This window comes from Aspergillus ochraceoroseus (genome assembly GCF_002846915.1).
Source record: "Aspergillus ochraceoroseus IBT 24754 chromosome Unknown P175scaffold_5, whole genome shotgun sequence".
Classification (NCBI taxonomy): Eukaryota; Fungi; Ascomycota; class Eurotiomycetes; order Eurotiales; family Aspergillaceae; genus Aspergillus; species Aspergillus ochraceoroseus.
This window is the reverse complement of record NW_024468480.1, coordinates 1,770,690-1,786,118: the sequence shown is the minus strand read 5'-3', so window position 1 is coordinate 1,786,118 and position 15,429 is coordinate 1,770,690. Positions and strand designations below refer to the sequence as shown.

General features: G+C 52.6%; 6 protein-coding genes across 6 annotated transcripts; 1 reads left to right on the top strand and 5 right to left on the bottom strand.

Moving 5' to 3' along the window:
* Positions 1-102: 102 nt before the first annotated feature.
* On the bottom strand, positions 103-3,702 carry P175DRAFT_0524490 (histone deacetylase hosB). The gene has a single exon (XM_040899370.1). The coding sequence runs from the start codon at positions 3,644-3,646 to the stop codon at positions 209-211; it is 3,438 nt and encodes a 1,145-aa protein (XP_040751629.1). The 5' UTR covers positions 3,647-3,702; the 3' UTR covers positions 103-208.
* Positions 3,703-4,224: 522 nt separating this feature from the next.
* On the bottom strand, positions 4,225-4,551 carry P175DRAFT_0439589 (uncharacterized protein; the record flags this gene model as incomplete). Its single annotated transcript, XM_040893970.1, has 1 exon — positions 4,225-4,551. One exon carries the CDS (start codon positions 4,549-4,551, stop codon positions 4,225-4,227), a length of 327 nt encoding a protein of 108 aa, XP_040751628.1.
* Positions 4,552-5,746: 1,195 nt separating this feature from the next.
* On the top strand, positions 5,747-6,586 carry P175DRAFT_0439370 (uncharacterized protein; the record flags this gene model as incomplete). Its single annotated transcript, XM_040893957.1, has 1 exon — positions 5,747-6,586. The coding sequence occupies one exon, from the start codon at positions 5,747-5,749 to the stop codon at positions 6,584-6,586; it is 840 nt and encodes a 279-aa protein (XP_040751627.1).
* A 203-nt stretch (positions 6,587-6,789) lies between these two features.
* Positions 6,790-9,827, bottom strand: P175DRAFT_0533223 (AP-2 complex subunit alpha; the record flags this gene model as incomplete). Its single annotated transcript, XM_040900034.1, has 4 exons — positions 6,790-6,897; positions 6,957-8,884; positions 8,935-9,269; positions 9,376-9,827. 4 exons carry the CDS (start codon positions 9,825-9,827, stop codon positions 6,790-6,792), a joined length of 2,823 nt encoding a protein of 940 aa, XP_040751626.1.
* Positions 9,828-10,747: 920 nt separating this feature from the next.
* On the bottom strand, positions 10,748-11,307 carry P175DRAFT_0524487 (putative copper resistance protein Crd2; the record flags this gene model as incomplete). Its single annotated transcript, XM_040899369.1, has 3 exons — positions 11,058-11,307; positions 10,895-10,990; positions 10,748-10,815 (listed from the first exon to the last, which is right to left on the bottom strand). The coding sequence occupies exons 1-3, from the start codon at positions 11,215-11,217 to the stop codon at positions 10,748-10,750; spliced, it is 324 nt and encodes a 107-aa protein (XP_040751625.1). The 5' UTR covers positions 11,218-11,307.
* Positions 11,308-12,074: 767 nt separating this feature from the next.
* P175DRAFT_0502378 (homeobox domain-containing protein) lies at positions 12,075-14,732 on the bottom strand. Its single transcript, XM_040897371.1, has 5 exons — positions 13,724-14,732; positions 13,512-13,649; positions 13,312-13,441; positions 12,819-13,254; positions 12,075-12,748 (listed from the first exon to the last, which is right to left on the bottom strand). The coding sequence occupies exons 1-5, from the start codon at positions 14,287-14,289 to the stop codon at positions 12,375-12,377; spliced, it is 1,644 nt and encodes a 547-aa protein (XP_040751624.1). The 5' UTR covers positions 14,290-14,732; the 3' UTR covers positions 12,075-12,374.
* Between the last annotated feature and the right edge of the window lie 697 nt (positions 14,733-15,429).

The window sequence follows — 15,429 nt, the reverse complement described above, 5'->3', positions numbered from 1 at the left end:
TTAACTATGTATAGTTAACTAAGTAAACTATCATTATTGCAAACGAAACTACGGCTTTCTGAAGGAGAATTTCAAATCATAGATGAATAATTTGGGACTAGAAGAAAATAAAACTCCAAACAATAGGGGTATAGTAACAGGTAAAATATGGAGCAATAAAGACAATTCAGAGGCGAACAGCAAGCATCCTTAGTACGTAGAGGCAAAATCAAGTCGAAGCTCCCGGCTTGGCTTCGTTCACTGCTGCTTTTGACGCATTGGACGGCGCAAAAGGAATAGGTTCATGCGACGTAAGTACCGGGAGGCCATGCATCGTCATTGGAACCGACGCCGTGGGCGAGTACAGCATGGACCGAGGACCCGCAGAATCGCTCGTAGGTCCTGGGGTCAGAGGAGGAGAGACATTGGCATAAAGGGTGTGCGGCGCGGGAGCCTTGGATTCAGTCGCCATGTTCCAAGTCTGTTCTTGTGTGCTGACAGGCTCAGGTTCCGTAGAGTCGATATGTGACGGAATAGGAATAGGTGATGACACAGGTGACGACGCGACGGGAGTCACCAGGGAAGCACTCGGGGGCTTCGCATCTGCTGGCTTCTCCTCTTTTGCGGGGATATCTGGGAGAGATGGAGACTCAGAGGTGGGTTGAGTGGAAGAGCTCGAAGGTAGGGATTTAAGGGCGGAGGAGGCCTTCCTGGGAGCCCGGGTCGCCTTGGATGTGCCTTTGGAGGTTGGACGTTTGCGCTCCTCGGCTGCCTTTTTCTCTCGAGCTGCGTTCTCTTCCGGAGAGGGTACTTTGAGCTTTATGCTTAGCTTGCCCACTCTGGCGACTAAGCTATCCATATCAGGGTGCCCTTGGCGGTCGTTGTCACCAGGAGTGGATCCAGTCGTCGGCTGCTCCTCCTCCTCCTCCTCCTCCTCCCCGGAGGGTGGTACAGGAATAAAGGCAGACGGAACCTGTGGCACAGGAGGTGTCTTGCGGGGACTAGCCGTTCGTCGGGGGGTTGCAGCCCGAGATGTGTTAGGCTTCCTCCGCACACTGGTGGAGCCCTGGGAAGCGGGTCTCTGGTCCGATCCATCTTGTTCCGGGGTCGAAGAGGAAGAAGACCCGGTGGTCGTCGGGGTGGCAGAGGCGCTCTTTCTACGAGTTGCGAGCATGCTAGGGGATCTAGTGGAATTAGGAAGCGCACTAGGAGAGTCAAGGGTGGTTCGTCGGCTGTTCCTATTGCTTCGCCGCCCCGGTGTCTCAGCCCTCGGCGGACTAGGGAGCGAGGTCTTGGGCTTCCGCATGCGAAGCTTCCTCTTATTATCCTCGACCGCAGTCGCCGCCGGACCGGTCGGAGCTGTGTCGGTGATGGCTGCCGTCTGGCGTTCGCGTCTCAATCGCGAGGCTTCGGCGTTGAGGTCCCCAGGCCGATAGCTCGTCGTTTGGCGATCACTCGGGATCAGGATCTTGGACAACTCATGGGCAGCGACCGCCCAGGTCACCGGCGGCAGCGGGGGCAGTGGCGGAGTATCCAAATCGAGACTGGCCTGAGAGCTGGTGGTGGATTTGCGGTCTCGGGATGGGAGGAGGACAACCTTGGCAGCAAAGGATTGCGTAGGAGCAAAATACGTAGGGGCTGCCTTTTCTCGAGGTTTGACCACCGGTGGCAGGGGTGGTGGGGATACTAGAGCCTCGAGCTCTTCCACCAGGGGCAAAGACCACCATTCACGATCATAAAGTGCTTCCAATCCTGGTTGTTGATTGTCCGCTGGAGTGGTGGGCTCCGAGAGACCTAGACGGTCCGTCATTTCAGTGGCCAGGCGATTAATCTGATCTTCCGTGCCCGATCCCGAGCGTTGTTGTGTCCCATCTCCCAATCCCGACAGGTGGCTCAGTACGCCGGTGGTCAAGGCCCGGTTGCTATAACCTCCTTCCAGCACGCTGATAACTCGGCCGTCCACACCCAACCCTTCTTCCTCTGCCAGGCGCACGACATCCGCAGTAAACTTGGCGTAGAACTCGGTGGGGACATTCACCTGGTGTCTCTGCATCCCGGCTCCCTCCCATTCACTGGCATCAAATCCAGCTGAAATAAAAATCGCCGCCTGGGGAGGAGGGCCATTCGGGTTACCGGCCAAGCGTTCTGTATGCATCCGCAAAAACGCACGGGCTCGATCAATCAAGACGGTGTATTTGGCGCCATAGAGCGCCCAAAATTCGCGTTCGGATTTCCACGGTTCCAGATGAACGTTCCAAATGGACTGTCCATGTGCCTTTTCGATGCAGACACTCGCGTTGCGCACCTTCTCCGGTTCGCCCATTTCGCACGGATACGAATTAATATCGTGCAAGCTAAAGTACCCGATTCGGGTCTTTTTGTACGAAGCCGCATTGCGGGGCGCCGTGGCCGCCGTCTGGTTCTGTTGCCAAGCTATATCCTGGGAACCATCGCCGTGGTGAAGATCAAAGTCGAGAATGGCGGCGTGGGTGAGTCCATGGGTCATGGCGGCATAAGTAATACCCACATGCACGTTATTAATCCAACAGAATCCAGATGGGTGACCGGACGAGCAATGATGGCCGGGAGGGCGAATGCAGACAAAGGCACGCTTGGTAGAAGAAGAAGGGCTAAAGACCGCATCGATCCCTTCACACACCCCCCCCAAGGCGCCCTCAAACGCATTCAAAGACTCGGAACAAAGGTAAAGATCGCCTTCGTGAAACGACTGATGGGTCGACGTCGTCGTCGTCGTCCCGGCGGCAGCGTCCTTCCCACTGCTGTGGGGTCGGACCAATTCCTTCCCATTCAAGGCGAGTCGCGACTCTGCAGCATCGCACATAGTCTTGAGATCCTCCATCCACCTAGATCCATGCACATGGGTAACCGCTGGAGAGCCCACTGCCAAGGTTCGCGCAGTCTTTCTGATCTGGAACGGCGGGATCGGTAGCTGATGGAGATTCAGGTCGGGGTGGGGGGCAAATTGGCCACCGGCATGTCGGCGGGCAAGACGAACATAAGCCACGGAGATTCCTAGCACACAGGCGCGGATCCGTTCTGGTCGTTCGACAATCGAATTCAAGGCGGCACGGGACGCTCGAGGACGCGAAAACCGGTGGCCATAACACGCATCGTGGACGATCACGAGAGTCTGGGATTGGCGGTCGGTCGACTGGTGCAAATCGACTTCCCTTTTGAAGTGATCTGCAGCAATAGACGCGGGCGTGGTGGGTGCACAATGCTCGGGGGTGGCCGCCGTGGACCGCGGCGACTTTTTGGCCGACATCGTGTAGCTATTGCTGAGCGTCGTCGCGGTGGGCGTCGGGGAGGTTGCGAGCGTGGAGGAGGAACGGCGCGACAAACTGCGGCGAGGCGATGCAGAACCACCATTCGCAAGGGGAACCGAACGCAAGGACGCGGTAGAGGAGCACTTCTTCAAGCTAGGAGGGGATTTTCGCCGTTCCTCTCTCAAGGAGCTGGTGCTGGGAATTCGTCTTGGGGTCGAATGCGGCGGGTGGGTGGCACCTGAACGCGCGGACGGCGGGAACAACGAGGAGGATGAAAACCCGGAGGGAGAAGTAGGAAGAGGGGTCGCGGTGACCGAAAGATTGCTCAGACGGTCAGAGGAACTAGATAAATCAATGGGAGACAGCGGATGTGAGGGCATTGTTGAGGGGGGGTTGGTGGCGGGAGTTGTGGCAGCGAATGACTTAAGAGGGGGGTCCATGACGCAGATGTCATTCCCATTTGAATGTTGCTGAAGAGAGACTGAATAGAAATAAGATCAAAAGATGTAAAAAAGGGTGCAGCTCGTCAAAGAAAGCCTGGCGGGAAAAGGGAGGAAAGGAAACAAGGAGGAAAGCCTCGCTTCCAATGGGGACAAGGGGCAGACGATCGTCCATTCTTTGAATCGGTCCGTTATCCACCTGCTTCTACTGGGGAAATTCGATATAATTTCCTGAGCTCTATGTATACAGAGGAATGGATCATGAATCATAAATCAGGTCTCATTATCACCACCACGCCTTGAACACCAGAAAAGACGACCTGGACGCCTCCACCAGATGAAAGGATAGATATATATATAGATAGACAAAAGAACCAACCAACACCTTTCCAGAGGAGAGAGAGAGAGAGAGAGAGAGAGAGAGAGAGAGAGGATAAAGAAGAACATCAAAGGAATGAATGAGCAGCTGGAAAATCCACAAAACATCCATCCCATTCAGTCAAAGTAGTCATGACAGCCTATTCCGACCGCGACCACAGACGAAACCAACGTCTCCGGAAAGACGACGCCCGGGAGATCTGAGATGCCTGCGACTCCAAGCTGCTATTGGAGTAGCGCGAGTTCCGAGAGGAGCGGGAGGAGAGGGACGAACGGCTCTTCTTCTTCAGCGCCTGCTTCTCCGTCTGGAATTTCTTTGTCGCGTGCACGTTGCAGAAACATTGCATATGTACGGTCTCGACGGCGGTGCCGGGACAGCCGTTTTCCTTGCGGGCGCTGCATGCCTGGTAGCCGGCATCTTCTTCGCAGTGGCACCAGGAGTACAGAGTGAGATATTGTCGGCACATTTTCCCGTTGACGTACTAGGAGTAGTAGTAGCGTCTGTTAAGAGGGGTATGTGGAATAATCAGGCCAACTCCGCCAACTTCCGACTCGGTTTCAAGCGATCCCTGCAATTTAATCGGAATTTGGTGAAAGATTTCAGTCCAGATTTCTGCTGCTGCCGTTGTAGAAAGAGATTTGTCGCAGGTGTGATGTGAGGTAGTGTCTGGGACGGAGATCTATATCGGGAGTATAGAAAGTAGGGCGAGCAAAGACCAGCTAGACTAGAAATGCAGGAGAATATATACGAATGACCACCCAAGAGAAGAAAGAGAAGAAAGAGAAAGAGAAGAAATGGATGATGGCCAGACTCTACAAGAGAGAGAGAGTCTACGCTCTATGTATAAAGACCGTCCATGGAGCGCGCCGAGTATTTGACGTCAGCACCAGCAAACGACAAAGCGCTGCAGTGGAGTCTGCAGCGTCAAAGAAGTGGCCCAGTACAACGGTAGGAATGACGGGAGCCATTCCATTCGACCTCGATGGCAAAGATCTAGGCTCTTTATTTTCCACGGCAAATGAGTGGTTCTCGAGGGTTTCGCCCAGACTGGCTGAGTTAGGCGCGGCGGAATGAATGGCTCAGCAGCTTTCAAACTGTGTTTCGTCTGGCGCTGTTAAGAAAGAGATGTTAGAAAAACTACAAAGAGACATTCTGAAACTAGGCCTCCGCCTCATAAGCCAACAGGATGAGGATATCTCTAGAATCAATCATTCATCAGATCATCTTTTCTGCTGTATGATTAGGTAATCATTCATGAGGGTAACTAGTTAACAATCTCTTAGGGTTAGTCAGAAAGACCCTAACCCAACCCTAACCCAACCCAACCCTAACCTAACCTAACCTAACCTAACCCTAACCTAACCCTAACCTAACCCTAACCTAACCCTAAGTAACTGTGATTGGTTCCTTGTATATCACGTGAAATTCAATGCTTACCTAAGTACTCTGTTGAGTATTATAGTTAATCCGCTCCGATGAAGATACTCCCCTGTAACTAAACTACCTACCATTCGGTAGTTAACTATATCTATACACGAATCTCAAGAAATACAACCGATGCGATGACGACCCAACAACCAAGCCCAACCTCAGACCTCCCCAAACCAACACCAACCCCACCACAACCAGACTCAGACTCAGACTCAGAAATAACAACAACAATGCCAGCATCCCCCACCCGAACCGCCACCCTCCTCTCCAACCTCACCAGCGTGCGCACCCGCATAGCAGCAGCAGCAGCAGCAGCAGCAGCAGCAGCGTCCACCACCAGAGAAAAAAGATCCAACCCCCCCCGCCTCGTGGCAGTCTCAAAACTCAAGCCCGCATCCGACATCCTCGCCCTGCACAGCAGCTCCCCCCGCAACCCGCACCCGCACACGCACTTTGGCGAAAACTACCTGCAGGAGCTGCAGGAGAAGGCGCGGGTGCTCCCGCCCAGCATCAAATGGCATTTCATCGGCGGGCTGCAGTCGAACAAATGTGTGTCGTTGGCGCGGGACACGCGCGCGCTGTGGGCGGTGGAGAGCGTGGATAGTGCGAGGAAAGCGGCGCTGCTGAATAAGGGGTGGGAGGCGCGGAAGCGGGGGCTTGATGGGAGCGGGGAGGAGAGGCTGAGGGTTTACGTGCAGGTGAATACGTCCGGGGAGGCGAGCAAGGCTGGGGTTGCGCCGGGAGAAGAAGTGGTGGGCTTGTGTCGGTTTGTTCGCGAACACTGTCCTGCGCTGCGGCTGCAGGGGTTGATGACCATCGGGGCGATTGCGCGATCCAAGGCCACGGCGACGCCCGGGAATGAGAATGCGGATTTTGTGTGCTTGCGCGAGGCGCGCGAGCGGGTCGTGCGGCGGTTGGGGTTGGAGGCGGAGGCGGAGTTGGAGTTGGAGCTGAGTATGGGGATGAGTGGGGATTTCGAGGGGGCGATTGCGTTGGGGAGTGATCAGGTGCGTGTGGGCACGACGATTTTTGGAGATCGTCTGCCGAAGGATCAGGCGAAGATTGTTTAACTACATACATACATACATACTATCTATATGTACAACCCCTTCTCTACTGAGATTACGTGGTGAGGAAGTGTTCCCGGTGTAAGTGTTACATTCCTGACCTCAAAAGACAACGGTAAGATGGGAACATGGAAATGGAAATGCATTAGACGCTCCTCTCCCATTAGATCCATTATCCACGTGCTATACATATACCTACATCCGTATTATACTTCCCAGCCAAGTGCCGGGCCCTGTGAAAGTTTCTGCTCCATCTGTCGTGCCAGCGCCTGCGGCACATTCTCCTGCGTAGCTCGGACGGTGATACGGTACATCTGCAACTAGTGAGTGCTGGCCCAGGACATACAGTTCCAAAGAATGGTTTAACGCTCACCTTGCGGTCGTAATTGGGCTCCAGGCGGAGAAGACAGCCCGTCTTGCCCGTGGCAAACTGATACACCGCGCAGCCCACCAGATTCGTCGGGTTGGGATCCACGCCATCCAGAATCTTCCAGCCAAATCCTTCCACCAGTCGTCGCGTGAATGCCTCGGTGATATTCCCGGCCTTGGCGACCAGCCCAAAGGTATTCTGGATTTCGAGTGGACCCCCGCCAATCTGCCGCCACCGTTTGAAGAAGTCTTCCGCCGAAAGGCTCGAAGCCTCCATGTATCTGTGCATCAGGATCGGAAGTTGCAGCGTGTAGGCCTGCAGTGCACCGGCGAGGTACGAGATGCGGATGGTCGGCGCATCAGAAAACGGGCCCCTGGCTTCGAAGAAGAGAGTCTGCTGCGTTTGCCCGGCGGCCGGGACGGTAGGCTCAGGGAGACTCTTGGAGTCGATCTTCAGATTCGGCGCTGCACGGTTGTCCAGGGTCGTGGTGAGCGAGCCGATTGAGAACGACGATTTGTTGGTGATGTATATCTTGACCACCCCCATATGAGCACGGAATTCGGACCGTAAGCCAACCTGAATCTGAGCATCTTCGAACAGCACGCCTTCGTCGGAGAAGTACAGCCGGTTGAACCCAATTTCCCAGTCGGGCGTAAGGTGCGCCGCGCTGGCCATATTGGGAGGAGGCGGTGGCGGCGTGGCCGATGCACTCAGGTCCAGTCCTGCTAGGTCGCCTGATGCGCCCGCCGAAGCGGCGTTTCCGGTGGCTCCGGTTTTTGTGCCATTCACAATCGTAGTAAACGTCCGCTTGAGTCCGGTGTGCTGCGCCATTAAGATCTCCTTGCCGTCTGCGTTGGCATCCTTTCCGCCCACAACCCACGTCTTCTTATCGGTGGTGCCGGCGGTCTTTTGGTGAAGACGGGACAGCAGAATCGAGGCCCTCTCCGAGAATGGTGGCATCTCATCACAGACGGTTCGCAGAAGATCATCGGTAGGAAGTGTCGCCAGCGACAGATACTCAAAGGCACGCTGCTGCAGCTCCGAATCCGGCGAATGGCTGTACAGACGGAAGATGTGCAGCAGCTGCGGTTTGATCTCGGGGAAGAGGTTGACGAATTTGACAAAGGCGGACAGGATCATCGCACGTGTGTTGTCAGTGCTCGTGATCATCTTGGCTTGCAGCGCCAGAAACTGCTCAATGGGACTTGAGCCTTCGTGGTCGGCGATAAGATGCCCGAATTCGCCCAGCACATAGCAGCCAATCTTGACTAAGCTTTCATGGCAGTCGCTCTTGAGGTAGGTGAGAAGAGTCTGAGCGGCATACGGCTGCAGCTCCTCGTTGTTCGTCACAATCTGAATAACACGCTGCCAGACTTCGTCGTTGACGTGGTCACCGGCCAGGGACAAAAGCTTCAACGTAATATCAATGTACCACTGGGCGTCAGTTGCGTATTTCTCGGTAAGAATAGCCACCTTCAAGACCATCTCCTCCCGGATCGCGTAATCGGCGGTCTGCAGGTAGCGCAGCAATTCGTTCACAATTGGAGCCGCATTTGTAGTATCACACATACTGTAGATGAGGTCCAATCCCTTGCGGCGGACACTGATATCCCTATCGCGCAGGGACCCTAGAATGATATTTTGGTGTTTCTTGATGGGGTCCAGAGTCTCGGCCCTAGCAGCAAAGTGCGTCATCGCTTCGAGACCGAGGTAGCGGACATTCGTCTCGCGCGACTGGATATATTTGCCCAGTCGTGTGGATATTTGCATCATCAGGGTGTGTTCGGTATCCAGATGGATGAGAAGATTGATGGCCTCGAAAAGCACGGCATTTTGGGCATTGTTCTGCTGTACATTTTTGGGAGTATCCATTGCGATTTGCATGATCTGTGCCAGAGACGCCCGGATGATTTCGCGGACATGGCTGTCCTCTATGTTGTGTCAGCAACAGCTCCAATCGCAAGGCGGGGGAGCGACATACCTGACGGAGGGTAGTATTGCAGCAAGCGCAGCAACTTCACCTGGATCCAAGGACATGGGACGCGATAGTAGAGATAGTCCGCGGCAATCTCATTATCCACAATGATTCTTTTCAGCCGCTGCGCAGCCTTGACATAACTCCCGCGGTACTCCTCTGGTCTATCTTGCACCAATGCCATCACAAGCGACGTCACAGACAGGGTAACGCCCATATCCGGATCATCCATCAGAGAAATAATACGCTCGGCCCATTCATTCTGCACAATGCCAGGGTACTTGCGATACAACCGGAGAAGCGTAAGCGCAGCCTTTTTCTTTACGAAGGCTTTTGACGTCCTAAAAATCAATTAGCAACACAGGGGCATTCCAAGCAACCCCCCTCCCCCCCCAAAAAGAGAGAGAGAGAGAGAGAGAGAGAGAGAGAGAGAGAGAGAAAACCCACGGAGAAATCAACAACCGATGCACATCCATCGAAAGCGCCTCACCCATCTCCCGACTTCCCACATTCGCAACCGCATGCAAGGCCAAGCAATTATTCAACTCATTACTATCCAGCAAATCCTTGCGAATGCTATTCACAACCAAATGCAGCAACTCATGCTCCTCGTGCAAAAACAGCGTGACGGCCAAATACCCGATCTGCTTTTCCGAGTACTTGTTCGAGGACACCAAGTTGACAGCCTCGAGGTGCCCGAAATCCACATCGTACCCCTGGATGTACACGTACAGCAGCTTGCACACGTATTTCTTCTTCTGGTATCCGTTCAGACTGCCGCCCTTGAATTTCTGGCGGATGTTCGCGAGTTCCTTGTTCACCCGCTTCTCTTCCAGTTCGCGGGCCCTTGCGTTTCGCAGGTCGGCGATGAACTGCACCAAGCCTCGCATGGACGACATTTTCGTGGTTGCGAGGTTATATCATAGGCGATTTTGGGGGGGGGGGGGGATGGTTTTAGCAACGGCTAAGGGGGTGGGATGGTTCGTTTGCGGTCAGGCGCGGTGAGAAATGTGATGGTGGAGGTTATGGTCCCTCAGTGAGGAGAGGAGGGGCTGGCGCTGGCTCTCACGTTTATTCTCTATATACAGACGCTGTGCCGTGTCGGGAGGTCCACTCAGCGAGAGGTCATGCACACAAGCATATCCTGGAGCTTTTTTTTTTTTTGTTTTTCTCTGGCGGTGCGGATTTTCTAGTTTCACTTGAGCTACCCGTTTATGCGGCAAAGAACATGGCGCAGATTTATGAAAGGGTGAAGTTGGACGATATGATATGCCTTTGGGGGAGGATTCAGGAGGGCTGTGGTGTAGCGGGGAACAGGAATGGCCGAGCGCTTGATCAAAGTTCGCTGATGAGCAACGAAATGAAAGAAAGAAAACGAGAAAAGCGACGAAAAAGAGCTGGATTAGGATCGGGAATCGTGTCGCCCGGGGGAAATATGGCTATACGGAGCTTGTTTTAAAGGAGCCAGTCTCCCGTTCTGGGTGCTAAAGCCACTTCCGCGGCCGATCCGGCGGAGATCCGTGACGACGGATTAATGTTGATACGGCGTGGCGGTGCAGCATGCATATCTATATTATTATATATATAGTTACTACGTGGAAAATGATCAAAAATATCAACTTCAATCATATCAGATCATGACCTTGGGATCGCTCTTGATATTTATTAATAGTCTAGCCACAAAGGGCGTTTCTCACGCATTCATATCGTATACTAATGCAATACCTCGTCCGAACAGGAGAAAACCAGCACTTCCAACTCCAGCCAACGCCTCAAATAATGCATAATTAAGAAAAACCCCCCCAAAAAAAAAAGAGAATCAAGCACGGGTAGTGAAATCCGTCTCGAGGGGCTCTACAGCACCGGCCTTTTCACAAGTGCAGGAAGCTAAAAGGAAAACACAGTTAGCCAATGCCACCACGCATAGTTGCGCCAGAGAAGGCAAGATATAGGAGGGAATGCTTACTAGAGGCTCGCTGTCCACAAGGACAAGTTTCCCCAGTCACAGTCAGGTTCTCGCTAGCGGCGCGCTCGCAGGTGCATTGTCCGGCTGGACGAGCTCCTAGGGATAACCGTTAGGACCTAGGAATGGAAGGAGGGTATATGCAGAGAAGAGCGGGGACACGTACGGCATGAGCATCGGGGTCCCGAGGTCTGGTTCTCAGTGGAGGCCTTGGTGCAGGTGCAGTGGAGAGCGCTTTCCTTGCCGCAGGAGCACTTTGCTTGGGCGGCGCAGACACAGCCGGCGCCGGGGTTGGTTTTGCAGCAGGTAGAAGCGGGGTGGACCATTTTGATATGTAGGGAGAGCAGAGTTAAGTAAAAGGGTCTTGAAGAATCCGATCATTCGAGAAACATTCAAACCCAATCCTGGAAGAAAACGGACGCATTTATACGTCGCCAGAAGCCTCTTTCGCTATCCCGCCATCAACGAGAACGATTAGCAATATCTGGTTCGTGATTGGTTGCGCAAGCCCAGGTCTCGTGACCACACACCCTTTGATTGGCTGGACCCCGTGGTGTTGTTCGAACATTGGTAATCGCTTTTCTTGCACTGGATCAAGATTTCCAATGCAGCAAAGATGACTGGTAGTTACACCTGGTACCTAGTCGGTGCCTGTCCTGGATTGTGGCGTGCCGAGTGGTCAGATGTATCCTCCTTATTTCCATCGTTCAACCCAGTAGATCTTTCAAGTGTGCCATTATTGATATTGTTCATAGATAAAAATATAGTTAACGGTATTGATTATGTCATCCCTGATAGTTAACTAGGTACTTGGCTGGTTAACCTATACTATACTCTTTGTTGTAGGTAGCTGTGCCGATCAGATTTACTTTCAACTACACCTCGTAGATCCTCCAAGATCTATTTGAAACATCTCAAAGGCACACGGTACGTAGACTCTTAAACGGGTTCCTATATATTCAAGTCCATAGCTAAAGAAACAAACGAAAAGAAAAAGCGAAAACTGATTATACAATAAATAAGTTCCCTAGAATCGACATGAAGGAAAGGAAAGAAGAAGAAGCCAAAGTGAACAGTTGGAAATAAGAGCAAGACAAGAAAAGAAACATGCTCAACGCCGAATCGTCCCAACTCCAAATGACGCACAGATCAATATCAGCCTGGTTCCCCCCCCCCCCCCCCCCCGGTAGGCAATAGCAAGAGCAAGGGCAATCAAAATTTGGTAAAAAACATTAGAAGAAGAGAGTATAGCATCTCGTAGATGAGGTGTGAATATAAGGAAGTATATCCAACGGCAATATATATACCGAAAAGAAGTTGAAGAAGCAGAAAATTTGTTCAACCGGTTAAATGTACCGGGTCGGGGCGACTGCGTGAGGTATTTGTTGCTGGAGGTAGTGGAGAGTAAGGTTGTGGGTAAGAGAGAGAGAGAGAGAGAGAGGATGTGTGTGTGTGTAGGTTGCTAGAGAATAGGCATGGAAGTTTATAGATAATTTGCGTATTCGTAGGTTTGGTTGCCGAATTTGGCCCTCAAGGGATCTAGAATATGGGGAGGGTTGCTCATCCGTTCTTCTGAACTGCCAACCGGTCCTTGGGAGATATGTGTTTCGGAGGGAAAGGATGCGGGAAGACTCAAGCTCGAGGCGTTGGCCTGGGTAAAGGAAATTCCGGTGTTCATGCTATACGGATGATTGTCATATGAATAAGGACGATAATCGGGTGCGTCGGAAACGGGGATATGCTGCAGGGTAGTCATATTTCGTCCGTGGGGTTGCATGTGCGAGTTCATTTCCATCCCGCCATAGGCCTTGGGTGCAGGCATAGAAAGCGCAGATTGGTAGCCATGTACTTGCTGGTCTGCAGAATATAGAAAATCCAGTGAGCACCAATTCTGAGAATTTTCACAAAGAAAATAAAGGGGTCTTACTGCTATCTACGCCATATGGCATTGGTTGTTCCTGCTGGCCAGTAGGTGAGACGGATCCTTCCATCGGGCGATGTTGAGTATAACCAACCATCATTCCATTCGGCGGTCGACTTATTGCGTAGTCCATCGGTCGTCGTGGGTATGGAATTCCAGGATGGCCTATCGCTTCTGCGCCAGGTCTCGAAAAACGGCCCGGAAATTGAAGGCCCGTATTGAACGAAGGTTCGGAGAAACTGCTGGATCTTGGAAACGGATAAGTGCCCCGATTCCCCCGTTGCAAGTCTGCTCGATTTGCAACACTGCCCGAGTGATAGCTGTCGATGCTCCTATCAGAGGGAGCGGAAGGGAAGCCGGTTCCGGTTGTTGAGGCCGAGCTCAATGGAGATATGACATATTCATCGTCGTTTAGTCGTGATAGGCCGTCGGTAAGGAGCACCTGGATAGCCAGTCCGTTAGAATCATGATAGGCAGCAGAATCCTGAAAAACACTCACGGGTCCGTCTGAGGGTTTGCTACCAAACGGAGTGCGGAGAACCTGGGTGGTATCAAAGTCATCTGGCAACGCTCTAGATTTCAACATGCGCTCTCGATCATTACTAGTCAGTCGCTTGAGTTTTGCACGTCTGAGAGAGCGTTAGAATCACGACCGTCCATACGGGGAGAGATCTATTGGTCGACAAGAGTTTCAAGTACCTGTTCTGAAACCAGACCTGAACTTGACGCGGTGTCAGTCCAGGAATCTCCCTTGACAATCGTTCTCGATGTGCAGCGTCGGGGTGCGCTTGACGGGTGAACTCGCTCATCAGAAAGCGTGTTTGATTGTGTGTAAGTCTTCACAAATCGGTCAGCCCGGGGGGGGGGTTTTTTTTTCTCTCTTGCGGCTTGAATGCTGCTCAACCACTTACCGGAACCGCTTCATCTTCTTCCTAGAGTCTGGAGAGCACTTCTTTTCGCTAGACGAGCCTGCCCCTTCATCGGAAGAGGCCACGGTTGCATCGCCATTATCCTTCTCGTCGTCAGGGAGGTCTTCTAGATCTGCGGATTTGATTCTGGGGGATAGTCCCCCATGCGCGTGCGGGGTGGCGGTCTTTTGAGTGTCAACGGTGAGAGGCTCGTGGTGGTTGAGTCTCTCGAGTTTCATCCGTGACAGGGTATCACCTTGATGGGCAGCATTCTGCCCTCCGGTGCGATTCAACGGCAGAGCGTCTCCTGGACCTGTAGCCCCCGGCACCGGAAAGGCCTTCTCAGCCTTGGTCACAGTTGACTGCATAGCGACGGATGAAGCCTTGGTTAACTCGATTTCTTTCTCTCCCGATCCTGAAAATGCTGCAAGGGCGACCTTTGACTTTGCTGAGGCTTGCTCGCTGTTCCAAGAGACGGCGGGCCAGGTATTGGGGGTTAAAGGTGAATGGGAGGTAGCGGGGGGGGGCAACAACGAAGACACCCAGGCACAAGGGCCATTGACGGACATGGTCGTTATGGCCTCCTTTCTTTTCTACTCCATGTAGATGTCCCAGGAGAAGGAGTTTGAACACCAGGTGCAATGAGCTACGCAGACTCAGTCCACACAAGAAATCCGAGTCTGAGACACTGCTGCAATCAGGGTCACAGACGGGACAGAACGAAGTGGGTCTGGGAGATTCGTCAGAGGTCTTCTGGAAGAAGCCCAGGGTCTCCAAGTCGTTGTTGATCTTGGGGGCGAAGACAAAAGGGGAGAGGAAGAGAGAGAGAGAGAGAGAGAGAGAGAAGAGTTGATAGTTTTGCTGCTCCTCCGTGAAGGTCGAAAGTCCCAAGCCTACGGTGGTCGGGGCTAGTTGGTGACCACGCTATTTGCCTCTGTTCCCCTAATTTCCCCCCCTAAACATGTAAAAAAAAAAAAGAAATAAATAAATACAATACAATAAAAAAAAAAAAGGGTACAAAAAGACAGGGAGAAAAAAAAAAAAAAAAAAGAAAAGGAGAATGTCAGTCAGTCGATCCCTCTGCTGGGTCCTGGATACCACCGGGGGAAGTGTGAGGAGAATGGAAGTCGGGGGGTCAAGACAGTGGAAATAATCCCGGGCGGTTAGGGCCAAGGGCCGTGATCAAAGTCCGAGAAATGATCCACCGGATCTATATGGCTTTAGGCCAGCGAAGAAGGGACCGACTCGCGGGAATTGGAGGCGAATAATATGCTGGGCTTCCTGCAGGGCATGGATTAGGGGACGAAGAATTACCATATCTCGCAACAGGTTACAACAGGTTACAACAGGTACGAAGGACAGAGAGTGGTCAGTGAGGGGGATATTGATCATCAGCAAAGAATCCATCCTGATATGAAGGTTCGTTGCAGACTAGGAACCTTAATAGAAGTGGACACCGCAGGATCTCCTGTGATCTTGGGGAAATTAAAGGTGCCTGGATCAAGATACCTTGACTTCTCATGGAGTCGTGATGTGGAAGATTTTTGAGGTATATACAGTAGACAACAGTATACACTCCATCAGCCCTGGTCCGTTCGCGAAAGGAACAAGAATCCATGGCATCCGCAGGCCCCAGAGTTGGTGGGAAATTTTCCGACGTGGAACCAACTAGACTTGCATAGTTGCGGGTCGAGAGTATCCTTGACCAG

Excerpts from the sequence above, each read along its gene's own strand:
- P175DRAFT_0524490 (XM_040899370.1), bottom strand. The coding sequence starts at position 3,646 with ATGCCCTCACATCCGCTGTCTCCCATTGATTTATCTAGTTCCTCTGAC.
- P175DRAFT_0502378 (XM_040897371.1), bottom strand. The coding sequence starts at position 14,289 with ATGTCCGTCAATGGCCCTTGTGCCTGGGTGTCTTCGTTGTTGCCCCCC. Across the intron at positions 13,442-13,511 it reads CAGGTCTGGTTTCAGAACAG|ACGTGCAAAACTCAAGCGAC; the intron begins GTACTTGAAACT and ends ACGCTCTCTCAG. Across the intron at positions 12,749-12,818 it reads GCCATATGGCGTAGATAGCA|ACCAGCAAGTACATGGCTAC; the intron begins GTAAGACCCCTT and ends TATATTCTGCAG.